Source organism: Antechinus flavipes, chromosome 2, assembly GCF_016432865.1.
Source record: "Antechinus flavipes isolate AdamAnt ecotype Samford, QLD, Australia chromosome 2, AdamAnt_v2, whole genome shotgun sequence".
Classification (NCBI taxonomy): domain Eukaryota; kingdom Metazoa; phylum Chordata; class Mammalia; order Dasyuromorphia; family Dasyuridae; genus Antechinus; species Antechinus flavipes.
Genome location: NC_067399.1, coordinates 466694009 through 466712598, shown reverse-complemented (window position 1 = coordinate 466712598; position 18590 = coordinate 466694009). Strand labels below are relative to the sequence as shown.

The window sequence follows — 18590 nt, the reverse complement described above, 5'->3', positions numbered from 1 at the left end:
GTAAACAGACGAAGGGAAATATTATAAACAATGAGTAAAAATCTATAAATGGAAAGAACAATAAAATATTCAAAACTGAATGCTGTGAAATTGTAATGACCAAGTTTTCCCCAAAGAAGAGACATGAATAGGTACCTCCTCCTACTTTTTTGGAAAGGGATAGAGTGGTGAACTAAGGGTGCGAAATACTAATGGTAATATCAGTCTTGATCAATACATTGGTTAGTTTTGCTAAATTGTGTTCATTTTCTCTTTTTTATTCTTTTGCTACAATAGACAACCTTCTAGGAAGGAAAGGAGGATAAATCCATTGGTAAATGTGATATGAAATAAAAATACCCTCAAATTTATTATTTTTTTTAGAAAAGATCTTAGCATTAGGAAATACTGTGGGATCATTAAAAGCACTGCACAATTTCCTAAATACCATCCAACCAGCTCTCTTTCCTCATAGTCAATTTTGGGGACAATTTATCCATCCTCAGGATCTCTTCCAGATCACAGATATATGTGCTGATGTACTAACTCAATACACTGTTCATCCAGAAGCATACAGTCTGGCAACAGGCATTCATCATCCATCTAGTTAATTTTGTATTAGGTTGATCTCTTTTACATAATGTTATATTTTATTGAGGAGTCCCTATAATATTCTGGGTTTGATGAAATCAGCACAGTATCATCAGCAAACCAGAAGCATCTGGACCAGATGCTCACAGGCCCTCAAAAACTCCTAGTGCAGGAGAACTAGATTAAAATGTAATTAGGAAATGTTTAACAAAATAAATACAACAGAGATAATGTTAAATTTCAAGTTTCCTAAATCAATATGAAGCCTTCAGGGATCCATTTCTATCTGAGTTTGACAACACTGATCTGAAAAAGTTCATCATATATGTGGGAACCCTTCTCTTCTCTAAACTCTGTTGAGAAACTCTCTATGGCAGTGATGAATATACATCTCCCTGTGTTGTTTGAAATAAATCAGCAGGACAGAATGACAAGAATAATTCAGAAGCCATTCTTCCAATGTGGCAACTACTGTAGAAAGCACTTGGGGTCTGAAGTATCCAGGTCAAAGTCTCAGTAGGGTAAAGAGCTTCTCAGCCCTATAAGCAAGAATTTTATCTTGATAATTATAACACAATTACCCAGAGTCATGGAGCCCCCAGCATGAGAAGCCACTCAAAGCCCAAGGCAGTGGCAGCAATCTCCCCCCAGCTCCTCCTTCCCCACTAACCCTAAGGGGATCAGTGTCCTTCCGGGAGTCGGGTTCTCCGCTTCCTCCGACTGTAACCTCCTTTCATTCCTTTTCTTCCGCTACATCTCCTCTTAAAACTCTTCTTTGTTCTCCCTGTGGCTTCCAGTCATTCTGCCCCTCCAAGCTCTCCTAGGCCATCATCTGGCTTCCCTTGGCTTCCCCTTACAGATAACTCTCTCCTCTCAAAAGCCCTGCCCTTCACGGTACCATGCTCAGACCTTCCCCAGCATTCATCTCTCCTGAGCCTGCTGCTGAATGGTGCTGGGGAAGCCCCCAACTCTGCTGAGAGGACCCCACAAGGCCGAGCCTTCACCAAAGTAAGGTAATCCTTTTATTCTTCACCGACTTTCTACCTTATCACACTGCCCACAGTGGCTATTCCAAACCTTTCCTTCTCTCCTTAAACATCCCTTGCCATCTGTCCTTTTCTCTCAGCAAAACCTCATATTATACTGAGAAAAGAGAATCATTCTACCTGATCTCCCAGCTCTCACCTATTCTATGCCACAACACTTGACATCATTCTAGTTCCTGATGAAAAGCTGTTTTTATTAAAAATGAGGTCAATTCCTCTACTTGTACTACTGGTCCTATCCCTTTCTAGTCCCTTCTAGCAGTTTATCCCTTCAATCATCACTCTCTTTTTTAATCTTCATTATCTCTATCTATTTGAGAGTATTCATTACTACCTAAAACATCCCTAGGTATCCCCCCTCTCTTTAAAAAAATCACCTACCATCACTTACTATATCTCTCCTCTTCCACAGTTAAACTCTTAGAAAAGCCCCTATATTTACTGCCTTTATTTCTGCTTCTCTCGTTTACTTCTCAACCCTTTCATTGTTATTCAATTGTTCTTCAGTCACGTCCTACCCTTAGTGACTCTTGGGATTTTCTTGGCAAAGATACTGGCATGATTTGCCAAATCCTTCTCCAGATAATTTTACAGATGAGGAAAATGAGGCAGGCAAGGTTTAGTGAGTTACACAGGGATACACAGTAAGAATCTGAGGCCAGATGTGAACTCAGGAAACGACTGTCTCCTGACTCTGTACCCTTTACCTTTGCTTCTGACTTCATCAACCGAACTCTTCAAAGTTATCAATCTTTTAATTGCCAGATCATGATACCACTGAGCACCTTCTCTTCTTAGATACTTTTTTTCTGAATTTTTGTGACATTGCTCTTTCTTGATTCTCCTCCTACCTGTCTGGCTGTAACTCCTCAGTTTCCTTTGACTAATCATTAACCATTTCTTGCTCCCTATTCCCCAGAGCTTTGTTCTAAGACCACTTCAATTCTTTCCATATACCAGGGTTAACCTTTTTGGCATAATAGTCTGGTGAATCCCATAAATCCTTTTCTAGAATAACTTTTAAAATGTATAGCATAGAAATACAATCATCAAAATATTTTTTAAAAACAAGCTAAGAACTCTCACTCTAGGCTTACATGAGAATCTGCATTATGCTATGAATTATGAAAGGGGAAGTTCAGCTTACAAACACTGGGAAAGCCTCTGGGTTAGTTTTTGGTGTCAGCCAAACTGCTCCCAGGTTGGGGAGGCACTTAACCCAGGGCAGGGCCACAGCTGAGCTACTTGTGTGGTCATTCACAGCCCCTACCCTCTGCATCTCCGAGCACCCATGCCTTGTAAGCCATAAAACAAAAAATGCTCCCCTGCAACCATCAAGCTCTGCTAAATGACAAAGGAGTACTTTAACAGAGTGAAGGAGAAGACTTTCTTTAATCTAAAATGCTCATGGCCAGACAGTTATAAGGTAAGGTTCTGGGAAACTGGCACCTGGGAGGCTCTCAGCCAAGACACCCAGCTCCCACTCCAGGGCAACAGCTTTTTGCCTCCCTACCCTACTGATGAGGGCTCAGGGAAGATAGAGGGCAGGGCAGAGTCAAACTCAGAGGAATAAAAACACTCATGTGCAGTGTTATACGGTTCCCACCAGGGAAGTGCCTCACACCCTCAATATCATCTCTGTGGAAGTGGGCACGGGAGCTGTCTTGGCCCCCTCATCATCCTTGGATCTTCGTTACTATGGTGGATCCACAGTTTCTGCCTGATTTGATCCTGGTCATGAAAAAAGAGCTAATTGTTGAAGGAGGAATGCTGGCAACCTTTGAAGGAAGAATACTCATTCCAGCGAGAGAGCGGAAAGAAAAGTCAAACATGTCTGGTTATATGCTCTAAATTCCAAAATAGTCCATTTCAAAGGATTCAGAAAAAGGACAAGGTAGAATTCCATGGCCTTAAATTTGTCAGAAGAATTTAGCCCAAGCAGGTAAAGAAATTCTCAAGGAGAACATTTTGATAACACAGATACAAAAGATTCTGATTTCCTAAGTTAGTTGTCTAGAGAGAGACAGAAGGGCAAATCCAGGGAACTCATTCACAAATGAGGAGTTTTTAGGTCACCTATAAAACAAAGACCAAGGCTGGATAACCAAAGATAAGTTCAAAAAAGTAACATGGTCAGGAGCTCTGAAAGTCTACATGAGCTATGGCTAGCAGGGAAATGTGAGGAACTCTTAACTGGGTTTTGCCTGCTTCTCAACTTTTGAGGATCTCTTTGATACTGACTCAGAATTGACTTCAATCTGGCCCTCTATCTTCTGACCCTTGGGATGAGTACCCCATTTCCCTGGGAGAATACCCTTGGGGTTTTTTGTATATTTTTGCAAAATCAACTTAAGATTTCTGGCCCTTTTGAGCTGCCTGAATCATGACATCTCAGCACACACTATGGGAAACTTCCTCCCCTGAATCTCCACCGTGGTACATCATGCCATTACACTTAAGAGAGAGACTGTAATAACTGTGTGTCTATCTTGCATCAGTGTAGAGGGAGCTTACCTTAATCATCTGAGAGAGGTCACCTGCATCAGCCAGCTCCAGGACAATGTTCAGCTCACTCTCTTCAATGAAAGAGTCCAAATACTTAATGATATTTGGGTGGTTCAGTTGCTGCAAAGAAAAAAATAAAAAAACAGCAAAAGGTGAGGGGCACATGGTACCAGGGTCTGAGACTTCAGAATCAAAGGACAGAGACTGTGAAATCTGGGGACTCTTGGAGTCCTGGTTGAAAATTCTATAATTCAGGTAGATGTTCAGACATCTTTTTGACCCTAGTTCAGGCCCTCAGTATCCATCACCTGAACTATCATCACTTGCTAAATGATTACCTCTCTCCAATCCGTTCTCCTCAGAGTTCTCAAAAATCATCCTTTTAAGGCACAGATCTGACCATGCATTTGTCCTGCTCAAGAATGTTCAGCAGCTCCTTCTTGCCTGTGTAATGTGGCATTCAAAGGCTTCCAGATGTGACCCAAACTAGCTTCCCAGACTTATTTCACAGAGGCTGCTCTTGTGTTCCAGCCAAGCAGGCCCTGCCTGAGTGATTTTTGCGCTCCGTCTCTCAATCCTTCCTTCAAGGCTCTGCTTAGGAGGCTTTTCCTGGAAAAGCCTTTCCTGATGACTGCCCGAGTTGTGGGTGCTATGCTACAGCACTCCATCACATGGACCAGAGAAAGCTGAAAGAGCGTGTCAGAAAGACCAGCCATGGATGAAGAACCTACGGTCCAAAGAGATGCCCTACTTGACCAAGGAAGAAAGCTAACAAATGGCAGAGACGAGGCTTCCAGGACAACAATCTTCCTCCTATTACATTCTGTTTCTATCTAGGGTAGCCTGAACCAGGATCTAGATTCCTGGTTACAGATTATAATCCATGAGATTGTAAATTCCATAAAGGCAGGTCCATTTCATTTTAAAATTTTTTATCTTTTCCAGTCACTTAATATGTTTGTCTCACTGAGGTAAGTTTGAACGGAATAAAAATGTGTTGAACTGAATGGTACTGACTTTGTATGAGATGCTTCAGTTCTTGACTTTTTCCACTATACTCCGGCTGCTTCAGTTTCCTAATTTGTGAAATGAAGGAGTTAGACTACATAATCTCTAAGGCCTCTTCCAGCTGACATTTTGTATTCTAACTTCTAACATCTAAAGATCTTCCAGCTCTAACATGCTGTTTTAAGGCCCTTTCTAGTTCTAAGATTCCAAGACACACTTCCAATTACAGATCATTCAGTAATACATCTCAGGAATAATCAGTCAGTAGGAAGATAGGACTCAATTTACATAAAACTTTTCAGGAACATATCTACCATATGAAAGAGAATGCTCCTTCCACAAAAACAAAACAAAACAAAACAAAACAAAACATTTCTTTAACTTGACATTTCTTTGGCCTGGGACCATCCCCCTACATCTCCTCAATGTCCTTGGGTTATTTAGATATAGCTGTAACTAACACCAGCGTGGGAGCTATCAATTAAGGAGAGAGATGAGTCGCAGGTATTGATTTGACAAGTTATTAGCTTCCCGGCAGCAAGGAGAGCGAGAGCCTACTGCTGCCACTGACAGAACTATGGGCACCGGTCCCTCCAACTCCTCCCCAGTCCCCCAACAAGCCCCTGAACAACTCTGCCCGCCGGCTTCTCAGGGGCCCGGCTCACACCTGCATCCAGTTTTCTGAAATGCTGACCAGCACGATGAAAAGGGGCTTCCTGAGTTGACACAGAGAACTTCCCCTGTTCTCCGTGATTGGCTCAGCTCCCCAGCAGCCCAATTCTCTCCATCGCCAGAAAGATCTGTCATATTTTGTTGTGTCATTCACAGAAGGACCGATATACATTTGAAAGAAATGCCCTATAGGCAGCATTAACAAAGATATCCCCCGTGAATTGGCAACACAACCTGATTTACCCAACTGGCTTCTTAGCCCAGGCTGAGCTGTGGCTGCTTGGAGGAAATACTAGAAAAAACATGGAACTCAAAATCATTAGACCAGAGTTCAAGTTTTGTCTCCTGGAAGCTGTATGACCTTCTGAGCCTCAGTTTCCTCATCTATAAAATGAGAAAAATTAATATTTGCCTTTCCAACTTTACAGGTTTGCTTCTTAGAAAACATTTTGTAAACTATAATATGGCAAAGCAATGTGAGCACTGAGCACTATTTTATTTATCTCGATATGAAGAAAAATGAGTGCAAGGATTTTAGAAATATCATCATGGGTCATTTGCAGCATAATATGGTGGGAAGGATTTTTGAAAGAGAGGGACTCAGTTCAAATCTCTTATCTACCACTTGCTATCTCTGTGACCCAACAAGTAACTTAATCTCTCTAGTTGTCAGTTCCTTTATCTGTAAAATAAAGGTATTGGACTAAACTAGAACTGAGGTGCCTTCCAATTCCAAATATGTGATTTTTTTTTTAAAATACAAGGCTGTCAAGAAATAGGGTGTGCAAAATAAAAGAAAGCATAATGGTCTCAGAATCAGTAGATCCAATTCAACTTCTAGGACCCACATTTATTGGCTGTCTGGCTCTGGGCAGGTCACAGCCTCTCTAGACTCAATTTCCTCATCTTTAAAATGGAGATGATGATAATTAACATTGTGTACCACCTTCAAAAGGATATTGTAAGAAAAGCTTTCTGTTTAATGCTAAAAAAACAAACAAACAAACAAACAAAACCAACAACTATAGAAATGCTATACAAACTCTACAAAATGCCAAACTATTATTGCTATCTTAGAAAGCATGAGGAAGAAGCACAGAATGTCAGAATAGGAAAGGACCTTAGATATCATATAGTCTAATTACCACCACTAACCATATGGAAGAGGAAAAAAGGAGGCTCAGTGGCTTGCTTAGAATCAAGGACCAGGACAAGAACAAGAACTGGGGGATGTGGGGGGAGGGGGAGCAGAAGATGTCAAGTAGAACCCACCATAGAGCCCCATTTTTCAGAACCCCAGGCCAGATCCTTTTCCCCCTTTCCTTTTTTTCTCATTGTCATATAGTTTCTTCTGTCCCTCCTGGCCTCAGGTTATCCAGGAGAGCTCTGTCAAACTTCTGGCCAATTAACAAGAAGCAAGTCCTCAAGGTAGCAAGAGGTAGGAAAAGGTGTGTGTGGGAGGAAGAGTTTAAAAAAAAACAAAACCCCCAAACAAAACAAAATCCTACTGAATATTCAAATATCTAAGTTCAGCCACAATGCAAAATAAATAAATAAGATGGGGAGAGAGTGGCTCAATCTCAAATCTAAAGCTCTATTCAGAGCCAAGAGCAGCCAAACCCTGCCCTCAGGCCTAAGCAGAGCCAAGCATACATTTTTGATGTTCTCTGGGAAAGAATATTTCAGAGCACCTGTCACACTGCATGCAGGACCCAAGAGGGGAGAGAAAATAAATCCATATGTATAAGGCAGGGATGGAGACCAGACATGGTTTGGTTTTATGTTGATAGTATTTTTTGCTTCTAACTGGGAAAGAGACTGAAACAGTCTACATGGTGTAGTGGAATGAAGACTGGATTCAGAGGCTGAGGCTTTGGGTTTGAAGTCTAAATTTCGCTAATCACGATCTGTGAGATCTCAGGAGAGCCACCCCATCTCTCTGGCTTTCAGTTTTTCCCTCTGTCAAAATGAAGGAGTTGGATCACATTCTAAAAGAATCTTTTCTAAGGTCCTTTTAGAAACAAGAAATTTGAGAATGGGATCCTCAGACTGCCAGTGCTCTCGAGATAAATCAAGGAAGGAGGGATGCTTTCTGCCTTCATGATGTGGATTATAACACTGCAACAGAGTCAAAGAATATTTAAAATAGTGGAACCTGAGAGCTAGAAGGAGCCACAAAGGGCATGGAGTCTAAACCTTGTCTAAGCGTGAGTCCCAGCTCCAACAAGACAGTCAATCAGTTAGTTTCCATTCAAAGACCAGGGAGCTCACTACCTTACAAAGCAACTGGGGGGGGGGGGGGCGGGGCGGGGAGGGAGGGAGAGGGAAGAAGAGGGCTGGTGCTTATTTCCTCAGACACGGAGCCCAAATCTGACTTTTTTTTGGCACTTCTCTCCACAACCTTTAGGATGTGATCCTACACAAAGGACCAAACTGTCTAAGTTTCATGTCCTTCCCCTTCTTACCCAGAGAATAAATATCTGGCCTTGCAGTCAAAGGACCAGACAGAAACCTCACCTGTGAAGCTCCCTAACCTTAGACAAATAACCAAACTTCCCTGGCCTTCAGTTTCCTCTTTTGTAAAATAGGGTGGACTAGAAAGCTCCAGGTCCTACAGGCTTATAAAATGTGCGTTGTTGTTGCCATTAATGTCCCCCTGCTCCCCCCAAGATCAGATCAGGTACCACCTCCACCATTTTCCCGATTATCTAGTTAACAGGATTATTATTTTTATGACTACAAGACCCCATATGAGTTTCTTCTCTGGGCAAAAGTTTCCATCACTGATAAAATGAGGATAATAATATTTGTATTGCATACCACACAGGGCCACCGTGAGGATAAAATGTGCTAATTCATGGACGTGGATGTGCTTTGTACTCATGGAGTACTATTATAAATGTCAGCTCAAATATGTCAGACATAGGCTCATACAGGAGGAACACAGGCTCAGGGACATTCCCAGGGATAAATTAGAATATCCTAACACATTGCATAAGAAGTCTTACCTTTAAGAGGTCAATCTCTTTAATGCAGTCTTGTCTGGCTTTGGCATCCATCATTTCAAATATCTTTAAAAGAAACACAAAACACCTATTTTAGAAACCAGAGAGAATAACAGAAGATATAAAAGATCACAAGTAGCTAGTACTTCATAGTTCACAAAGCTCTTTCATCCCCGAGAGAGGCAATGTGCTACAGTGGATGGGGGCTTCAAAGCCAGAAAGACCTGGCTTTAAGTTCTGTCTCTGACACATTCTGGCTGTGAGATCTCAGGCAAATCACTGTTCTAGTCAACTCTTCAAGATTAAAAATTGCAGAGAAGGTACCAAGCTCATTAAGGGAGAATTTTCTCATTTGGGAGGTACCTATATCAATGAAATTACAAGTCTAGTCTTTATCCCCATCCCACAGAGATAAGGAGTGAAAGTCATATTATTTCTGGTTTAGTAAACTGGGGTGAGGGCAGCTAGATGGCTCAGTGAAAGAGCACTGGGCCTGGAGTCAGGAAAATCTGAGTTCAAATGTGACCCCAAACAGTGATTAGAACACTTAGTTGTGTGACTCTAGGCAAGTCATTTCACCTTTGTTTGCAGTAATCCACTGGAGAAAGAAATGGCAAGCCAGTATCCCTGCCAAGAAAGCCCAATGGATAATATGACCCATAGGGTCACCCACAAAGATCTGGACACAACTGAACAACAACACAACTGAGATGAATCTGTGATTCAAATTTGTCATACGAGGCACTTAATGAACGCATGAGAAATAGATGAATCTTCTGATTATATGTAGGTATAGGAAATCCATCATGAAATTTACAACTAAAATATCAAAGTCATACATGACATGTCATTTTAAAAATGTGTTTCTTTTGCCCATTCAATTCAAAATGGCTTTTTCTTCTCCAGGTCTAGTTCACAGAATTTTAGAACTGGAAGGAATCTCTGAACACAGAATGTTAGATCACAGAATATTTAGAGCTGGAAAGGACTCAGACTGTTGAATGTTAGTGTTCAGCATGGTAGAGCCCTATGTGACCCTTATTGATCATTCTCTCTAGCCAAACATTCTTTTGGAATGGATATCATCAATGGAGGGGAAGTGACTTATTTCTTGACTCCCAATCTGTGGTTTTTTAACTCCATCCATCATGTGCTTCTACATGAGCTTTTAATTAGCAGAGTAATAAGCATTAATATTCACTTCATAACTCTATAAGAACAAATCAGGGGACTGTTGAAGCTCTGCTAAAGGATTAAAGGGAGATTTAGTTGAACAAAATGATGTTTAAACTTTCCATATGTGCAATGAGTTTACTGTTTCTCACTCATGACTCATATGTGAATGTTTGTGAAATGCACAGAGAAGTATTTTCATTTTCTAAAGGGGAGTAGGATGGAAAATTATTTTATTAATAATGATGATGGTAGCTAGCATTTATATAGTATTTTGAGATTTGCAAAGTGTTTTATAAGTATTATCTCATTTTATATTCACAACCCTGAAAAGTAGGTGATATCGTTATCCCCATTACACAGATGAGAAGACTGAAATAGAGTTTAAGTGACTTGCCTAAAAGCAGACAACTAGTAAGTATCTGAGGCTGAATTTAACTCAGCTCTTCCTGACTCCATGTTCAGTATGCTTTCAACTGTGGTTCTGTTTTACTTAAATTTATTCTTTGGCTTGCAGTTTATTAAAAAGAAAAAAAACTTGAACTAAAACTACTCTAACATCCCTTCTACATCAAACATTCTAGTTCTAACATTCCTTCTTGTTCAGTTTTCAGTCATGTCTGACTCTCTGTGACCCTGTTTGAGGTATTCTTGGAAAAGAACCTGGAGTGGTTTGCCATTTCCTTCTTTGTCCATTTTACAGATGAGGAAACTGAGGCAAATGGAGTTAAGTGACTTGCCCAAGGACACACAGCTAGGAAGTGCCTGAGAGCAGTTCTGAAGTCAGGAAGATAAGTCTGCTCGACTCCAGATCTGGTACCCTATCCACTGCAGATGTACCTGCCTAACAAACCGCCTAGTTTAAACACTATGGGCTCTTTCACTTTCTCAGTGGTCGTGCTCCGGGGGGTCCCCTTTGGTGCCTGCATTCTGAAGGAACTTTCCCGGCTGATCCCCCCACCTCCCACCCCAGCTCTTCCTCTGTGGGCGAAGCGCTCGCTCCGGGAAGGTGCGTTTTGTTGCCTCGTGTTCATCGTTACCCTTGACTCTCTCAGGGCTCCCACAGCGTGTCCTAAGATCCCCTCCCGGGGAGCAGTCTCCCTTCTCCCAGGTCTCCTCCTCAGTGCTGACACAATTCTGAACAAACAGGTGCCAGGGGGGCAGATGGGAAGGGAGGCTGCACTCTAGTGGAGAATGTAAATGGTTTCCTCTGCAACGACGCAGTGAAAGGATCCCAGGGAAGCCGACAGCCATCTCTAGAATGCCCAGTCACTGAGGATAACCTCTCGAGGCAGGAACACCTGGTGTGGACTTTGGAGGAGACCTGGGCCACCCTCAGTGCCGGGCGGAAACTGCTCCTCCTGCATCCCAAGCCTCCGAGCTCCGGCCATGGAGGACTCCCTTCGTCCAAATCGGCTCCTAGTCAAAGGGGCGAGTCTTTGTGGCCAGACATGCCCAGAGCAATAGTAAGGGGAAGTAAGATCCGTATGTTGGGGCTGCAGTGGGGAGAGAAACCAGCCTCAATCCTAAAATGGTTACCTGGACCTTCTTCAGAGCCACGGTTTTCCTGTCCAAGAGGCACGTTGCTTTGTAAACTTCACTGAACTGCCCTCGGCCTATCTTCTTTTCTATCTGGAAGTCAGCTAAGGTACAGCGATAGGGAAACGAAGTCAAATGTCTCTGAGAAAGAAAAAAATGGAGCAAGAGTGAGACAACCGGACCGAGAGTCCCAGCTCTGTCACAGCGGTGGCAGTTCTGCCTGTGGCCCGTTGGCTGAGGAGAAGCCCACGGTGGCCCTCCACACGGGCCGGTTAACTGAGAAGCGTGGGCCCTTGGTCAGGAGGAAAAGGCTGCAAGAACTGGGGGAGGAGAGGAGTTCAGTGGGAAAAAATATAACCGCAGGAGGAGCCCCCCAGGGAAGCCGCTAGTGAGGTTCCCAAATAGCTCAAACATCCCTGTTCTGTCATCCTGACATTCTGTGCTCCAAGGGCCCTTCCAGCAGTGACCCTGTTCTTTGGTCACAGAAACAGAGGGGAGGAGGGACCTCCAGGGCTATCAAGTTCAACCCACAGCTGAAAAAAAAAGAAAAAGTTACAGCATTCCAGCAAGACGTCATGGGGCTTTGCTGGAAGACTTTCGAAGAGGGGCACCCACTGCCTTCCAAAGGAGCCCATTCCACATTTGGATAGTTATCATCTTTAGGAAATTTTTCCTCATTTCAGACCTAAATTTGCCTCAACTTCTACCCACTGCTCCTAGGACAGTCCTTGGAAACCCAGCAGAAATCCAACTTCTCTCCCAAAGGACAGGTTCAAAAACCTGAAAATATTTATTCTTCCCCCTCAAAATCTTTTTTTTTTTGGGGGGGGGCAAGCATTCCCATATCCCTTAACTGATCATTTCCAATAACAGAGAAGTCACTATTGTCCAAATTAGCCCATTTCAAAGTTCGAAGAAGGTTCTTTATCCAGACAAGTATGTACAGCTATATAAATTGCTGCCACTGATACAGCACTTTAAAGTCTGTGAATTATTATTATTATTATTATTATTTTACAAATTTTAACTCATTTTATTCTCACCCCAGGAGGCAGGTGTTATAATTATCCCCATTTTATAGATGAAAAGACTGAGACAGAGAACAGTAAGGAAATTACCCAAGGTTATACAGCTATAGAACTTCCTGAGGGGAGTTCTAAACAGAGGTTTCCTGATCCCAGATCTACCTCTCCAACAGTTGTATGTAGCAGCTTGTCTTGAAACCCTGTAACCATTCTGGACTATCCAATTTATTATCATCATCTTTTCTACAATGTGGTTTTCAGAACAAAAAATACTCTATATGTGGTTTGACCAGGGCAGACTACATTGAGACTCTCACATCCTTAGTCCTGGTCACAATATCTCTCAATGCAGCCCAAGGTCAAGCTCACTTCTTGGCTGCCATATCACAATGTAGATTCATACTGAGTTCATAGAACACTCAAAATGGTCAGACTTTTTCAGGCAAACTGCAGTCTAGCTGTTCCTCCCCAACCTTGTGCTTATAAAGAACTGATTTTTAACCCAAATGTAAGACTTTACATTCATCTGTGTTGAATTTCATTTTATTAGATTCAGCCCAACATTTTAACCTGTTGAGGTCTTTTGGGATCCTGATTCTTATAATGTATTACATGAACCATTACTTCCACCCATGTCTGTATCATCTACAAATGCCATCTCTTCTTTTATCCAGTCACAAGTCACTGTTCAAAATGCCAAACAGCAAAAACATTGCTGAGCTACTGGACAACAATGAACACTCAATGCCTATTTGGTGGGTCTAGCCATGCAGCCAGTTCAGGAGCTCTTAAATGTGTCTGCTGTCTTTTGGCTCACATTTCTGCATTGCATGACAAGAGACTTCATCAAATGTTTTACTAAAGTCTAGGCAAATATACCTGAGGGGATGAATTTGATAAATTCAACAAATATTTGTCAAAGAAATGATTATTATGTATGAGATATTAGAAATACAAAGACAAAATGGATATTTTTACCTTTGAAGAACTTATATGTTATTGGCCCTACCAATCTAGTAATTCTTGACTAAAAAAGGGAAATTATGTTATTCCTATATGACCTATCTTGAAACCAGGCTAACTTTTGGTTAGCACAACTTCCTTTTTTATAGGCTCATTAGCCATCCCTTTGGTAATATAATGTAATATTTTACCAAGAACCAAAGTTACACTCACTAGTATATAGTTTTAAATTTAGATTCTCTTCTCTTTTTAAAAAACTGAAATGGTATTTCCCCTTCTCCAGTCCTGTTGCACCTCTTTCATTTTTCATCATTCAAAGATAGTAGTTAAACAATCACAGACACTAGTCCTTTCAGTAATCAGGATGTAACTCACCTGAGTCCAATGAACTGAATTCAAAGACAGGCTCTCCTACAATCTCTTTCTACTTCTCTTAGATTTCAAATGACTTATATTATTTTTTGCTTTCTAGTTCAAAGATCATTCTCCTTAGAAGAGAAAACAGGAACAAAAAGGGGGAGGGAGGAGTTGAAGCTTGCCTTCTATCCAATCATCAATCAATCCTTCCAGAGCAACAATGTTATCCTTTCTTTGGTCTTCTTTTTTCAAATATCTTTTGAAAAAAAAAAAAAAAACCTAAACTCCTTTTTCTGTCCTTAGTTTTTCTTACCAATCTCAGTTCATCCTGAATATTAGCACTCCTGACACTACTATTGTAAGGCTTTTGAATTCATCTATTGTTAGCTGTCTTTGTTTTTATGTTTTAGACACATCTTTTTAAAATCTAAGTTGGTCAGTAAGTTCCTTGTACAGCTGCATTGGTCTCTTTAAGACATCTCCCCCTTTTCATCAGAATGGTTTCTTTTTTGTACCTTCAAAATTTTATCTTGAGGTTTCCTATGTATTTGTGCTGGCTACCAGAGAATTTTAGTCCATGACATGATTCATATCCTTTTTCTGAAACCTTAGAAGTCTGCTCTTTCAAAACAGAGGATACAATTCAGGCTACATTTAGTTTTCTTCTTCTCTGTCACAAAACTCCACAATGTAATGGCTGCTTCCCTCAAGGTTCCCATAATTTCTACTTAAGCGGCCAGTTCCTCTTTACAGTTGAAAATCAAGCTCATAAAAGCAATGTTCCCTGATTGCTTCCTCTATCTTTTGAAAAACAGTTTGTGCTTCTATGTTCTATGAATCTATTATTCTTAGGAAATTCTAATTGGTAGCATTGTAAAAGGAAGATGAAACTATTATTCCAAATTCTAGAGTCCTAGGATATAGGAAAATTATCATTATAATAGACAGAAATGCTCCCCAGTAACATGTCCCCCAGAATTCATTGCCCCCAGCCTTTCCCATAAAAAGGTCTCTGTGGCCCCACTTCCAAGGTATGTCCACATATTAGCTCTTTGTGTGATTCTCTAAGTGGATGTTCAAAGTCCAAATATAACCAGAAAAGTATGCACCCTGATGGGATCTGCATACAGATAATTATCAATTCCAGCCAAGGCAAAAATGTCACTGTGTCAGAGAATTCTGTCAGAGTGTTGTAATGAAGGGAGGCATGGAGTTGTGAATTTAACTTCAGGCCATCATTCTCTTCATAAGCTCTCTCAGCTGAAGTGCCCACGAAGAGCATCTTCAAATAAAGTGACACTCCCGGTAATTATTTTCAATACTTCAAAGTCAAGGTTAGCTTAACTTTTATCTTTAGGAGAGAGAGAAAGAATCGGCTTCCTAAACATCACTGATTACACAGCTCCACAAAATTGATTTTTATAATTCATGGCGGGAGGCCCAAGATTAGAATTTTAACTGACATAGAGGTTTATGGAACCAGGTTAACTTAAAATTGGCATTTATATGGAAAGGTTAGTCCTGGGGAATTGGGAAATTACTTAGGTCTTGAATTTCTCTTTAAGGCTTAATAGCGTAAACTGATTTGTGACTTTCTCAAAGGCAAGATGTCATAGTGAATAAAGTGCTAGATTTAGAATCAGAAAGGCCCAGGTTCAAATTCGACCTCAAGATATTAGCTGTGACTCTGAGCAATTCAACTTCTCTCAGTTTTCAATCTCTGTAAAAGGGATAATAATGCTTCTAGTACTTTAACCCTCATTGTAAGGTCCCATCTTACAGTATTAATAATAGGTATAAATTTCAGCTATTGCTAACCTTTCTTTTGATCTAGAATACCACTTTGTACTTCTCTTATATACTAATTAATTATATTTGATTCTGCACAACAGCAATTCATTTTTTCATATAACAATTTAAGGTTTTTGTTGTTCAGTTATTTCAGTCATGTTAGACTCTGTGACCCTAATGGGGTTTTCTTGGCAAAGATACTAGAGTTGTTTGTCATTTCCTTCTTCAGCTCATTTCACAGATAAGAAAACTGAGGCAAACAGGGTAAAGTGATGTCAACCTGGGAAGATGAATCTTTTGGACTCCAAGCCCAGCACTCTACTCCACTATGTCACCTAGCTGCCCCCAATTTAAGGTTATAATTTTTGCAAGATTATCATACAAGATGGGAGGAGGAGAATATGTCCTTATTCCTTTTAAAGCTGAGGACAGTGTTTTAAAATCTATCTCCCCCAGTGACTACCACAGAGTTTATGGCAGCACTCAGAGATATCTTATCTAAACTCCTTATTTTATAGATGGGGAAACTGAGGCCTAGGGAGAAAGTTACACAGAGGCCCAAAGTTACACAGAACCAAGATGTGAACCCTGCTTCTCCAACCTCCAAATCTAATATTCTTTCCATTATACCATGCTGCCTTACAAAAGAAAGTGCTTTAAACAACAACAACAACAACATTAGATGAATAAAGAAACATACAAAAGATATTTACAACTTCTCCTGGCAGCAGTGGGTGGAGGGCTAGCCTTGGAATCAAGAAGACCTGAGTTCAAGTTCTGACTCAGACATTTTACTACCTTTATGATTTCTCAGCTAAGTTATCTCTCAGCCTCAGTCCCTAGCTCACCAGGTTGCTGTGAAGATCACACAAGATAATATGTAAAATGTTTCCTTACAACACTATAAATGCTAGCTGTCATTATAATATTATTCTACTGCTCTCCAGTTCACTTATAGACAACATCTTGGATTCCTTCTCACACTGGAGATTCTGAATCTCTAAAAGTACACAAAGGTTCAAAAATTTCCCATTTAGTTCTCGGAATCTGAGTATTGCCAAAATCACATACAGTGTGTGACAGAGCTAGGACTTCTAAAATCCAGCTGAATGATCTTTCTACCAGAGCACATATTATCATAGAATAATTTGTCCATCACCAAAGGTCTTCCCCAACCTCTTCCATACCCTTGTCTTTTCCCCCCTTTATTTTTCAATTAATAAGGTAGATGGCCCAGATTATCATCCCTTCTCTGGAAATACTATTGCTCCCTGCCCTGTTCAGGGTTCTTAAATCACAATCTGGTTATCCAACTGTCAGGGCTGTTCTTCGAGGAAGGGTTGGACTAAATGTCCTTTAAGTTCTCTTCCTGCTCTAGGACTATTGACTTATTCAAGATACAAAGCAAGGACAAGAGAACTATTCAGTCCCTCCAACAGCTTCATAAAGAACAAAAAGACAGAAATGGTGTAGAGTTCAAGTCCCATTTTCTTCCTTCATAAGATCTTTGACATCTCCCAAGTCCATGCAATCCTATGAATGCTCTTCTGTAGCACTGCTGTAGGCCACATGGCTCTCCCAGACACTGGGTGTGCTGAGCTTGGGAGGTGCCCAGGAGAAAATGGATGGGATCTGGAGACAGCATGGGTCCACATCTTGGCTCTGTCACTTACTGCTTGTGTGACCTGGAGCGGACACATTAACCTGTCTGGGTCTCTATTTCCTCATCTATAAAATGAAAAGGTTGGACTTGGTGGCTTCTAAGGTCCCTTTTCAGCCCTAAATCTATGATCCTCTGATCTAAGATAATCCACAACCCCCCCCCCCCCAAAAAATAAAAATAAAAAAAAAAAAGAGTAGGGTTGTCAGGCCATCAGTGGATGAATGTCTCAACAAGTTAAAAGATCAGTAGATGTGGGGCTACATGGGATACTAGAAAGCCTTTCTTTTTTTTTTTTTTTTTTAGAGAAGTGCTTAAACAAAATCCCTGAAGAGAGAAAGTGACCTGTGTAAAGCTGTAAGTAGCAGTTTAAGAGAAAAGTCCTTCTAAGTACTCTGACACTAAGTAAATTTGGTTATTTCTAACTGTATCACACTGTCCACAAATTTTGTGTGTGTGCGTGTGTGTGTGTGTGTGTGTGTGTGTGTGTGTGTGTAAGAATTATATGTTCTTACATAAAAGAAATATATATCTGGGTATGGGGGCTTAAGCCTTGATGATTCCCATTGTCAGCAGGCAACTAACCTCCACTCCCAACCCCTTTCAGGAGTTAACCCCCTGAGGGTTCCTAGACACCTCAGAAGCTGACAAATTCTGGAACCTTACAAGACTACAGCTGCACATTTACATATGCAATGACCCAGATTTGCATCACTTATCTCAACCAATCTGAACTAATTGAAGCAATACTGCCTCATAATAGGCAAGAAAAAATGGAGGAATATAATATTCAAAACAAAATAAAAAAAACCAGGAACACCAGTTAGATATCAACTTTCATGCTACCATCCATAATCCATTAGAATGGAATGTGTTAATCCCCAAATTAGCTACAGATTTCAAGATCATCCTACCTGCCTAAACAATAGGAGAGACTTTAGAGTTGAAATATGCCCTAAAACTAGAGAATACTAAAATTTTAAAGTGGCCTAGGGTTTAGAATGTTACATAAATTTTTTTTTGAACAGGAAGAGAGTTTAAAACTCATAAATGTGGTAGTATTATACCACAATTTCCTTGAATTGTTCTACCTCAGTTTTCCTAAATTGTTCTGCCTCAATTCCTTGAACTGTTCTGCCTCAGTCCCCCTGGTTACAACCCCTCTTCCTGACCATTAGAACTGATATAAATTAGGTTTGGAGTTCTGACCACTAGCATTCCAGAGAGCCATAAAACGCAGATTTTTTTTTTTTTTTTTTTAGAAATAGGTAAGCAT

At 40.7% G+C, this 18590-nt stretch overlaps 1 protein-coding gene across 1 annotated transcript in view; it reads right to left on the bottom strand.

Moving 5' to 3' along the window:
- The window catches only part of NEK6 (NIMA related kinase 6), a 126200-nt gene that overhangs the window by 49381 nt on the left and 58229 nt on the right, over positions 1–18590 (bottom strand). The window contains exons 3-5 of the mRNA XM_051979620.1: positions 11519–11659; positions 8810–8872; positions 4131–4241 (exon numbers count right to left, since the gene is read on the bottom strand). Coding sequence (XP_051835580.1) covers positions 4131–4241; positions 8810–8872; positions 11519–11659 — 315 coding nt within the window. The remainder of the gene's footprint in view (positions 1–4130; positions 4242–8809; positions 8873–11518; positions 11660–18590) is intronic.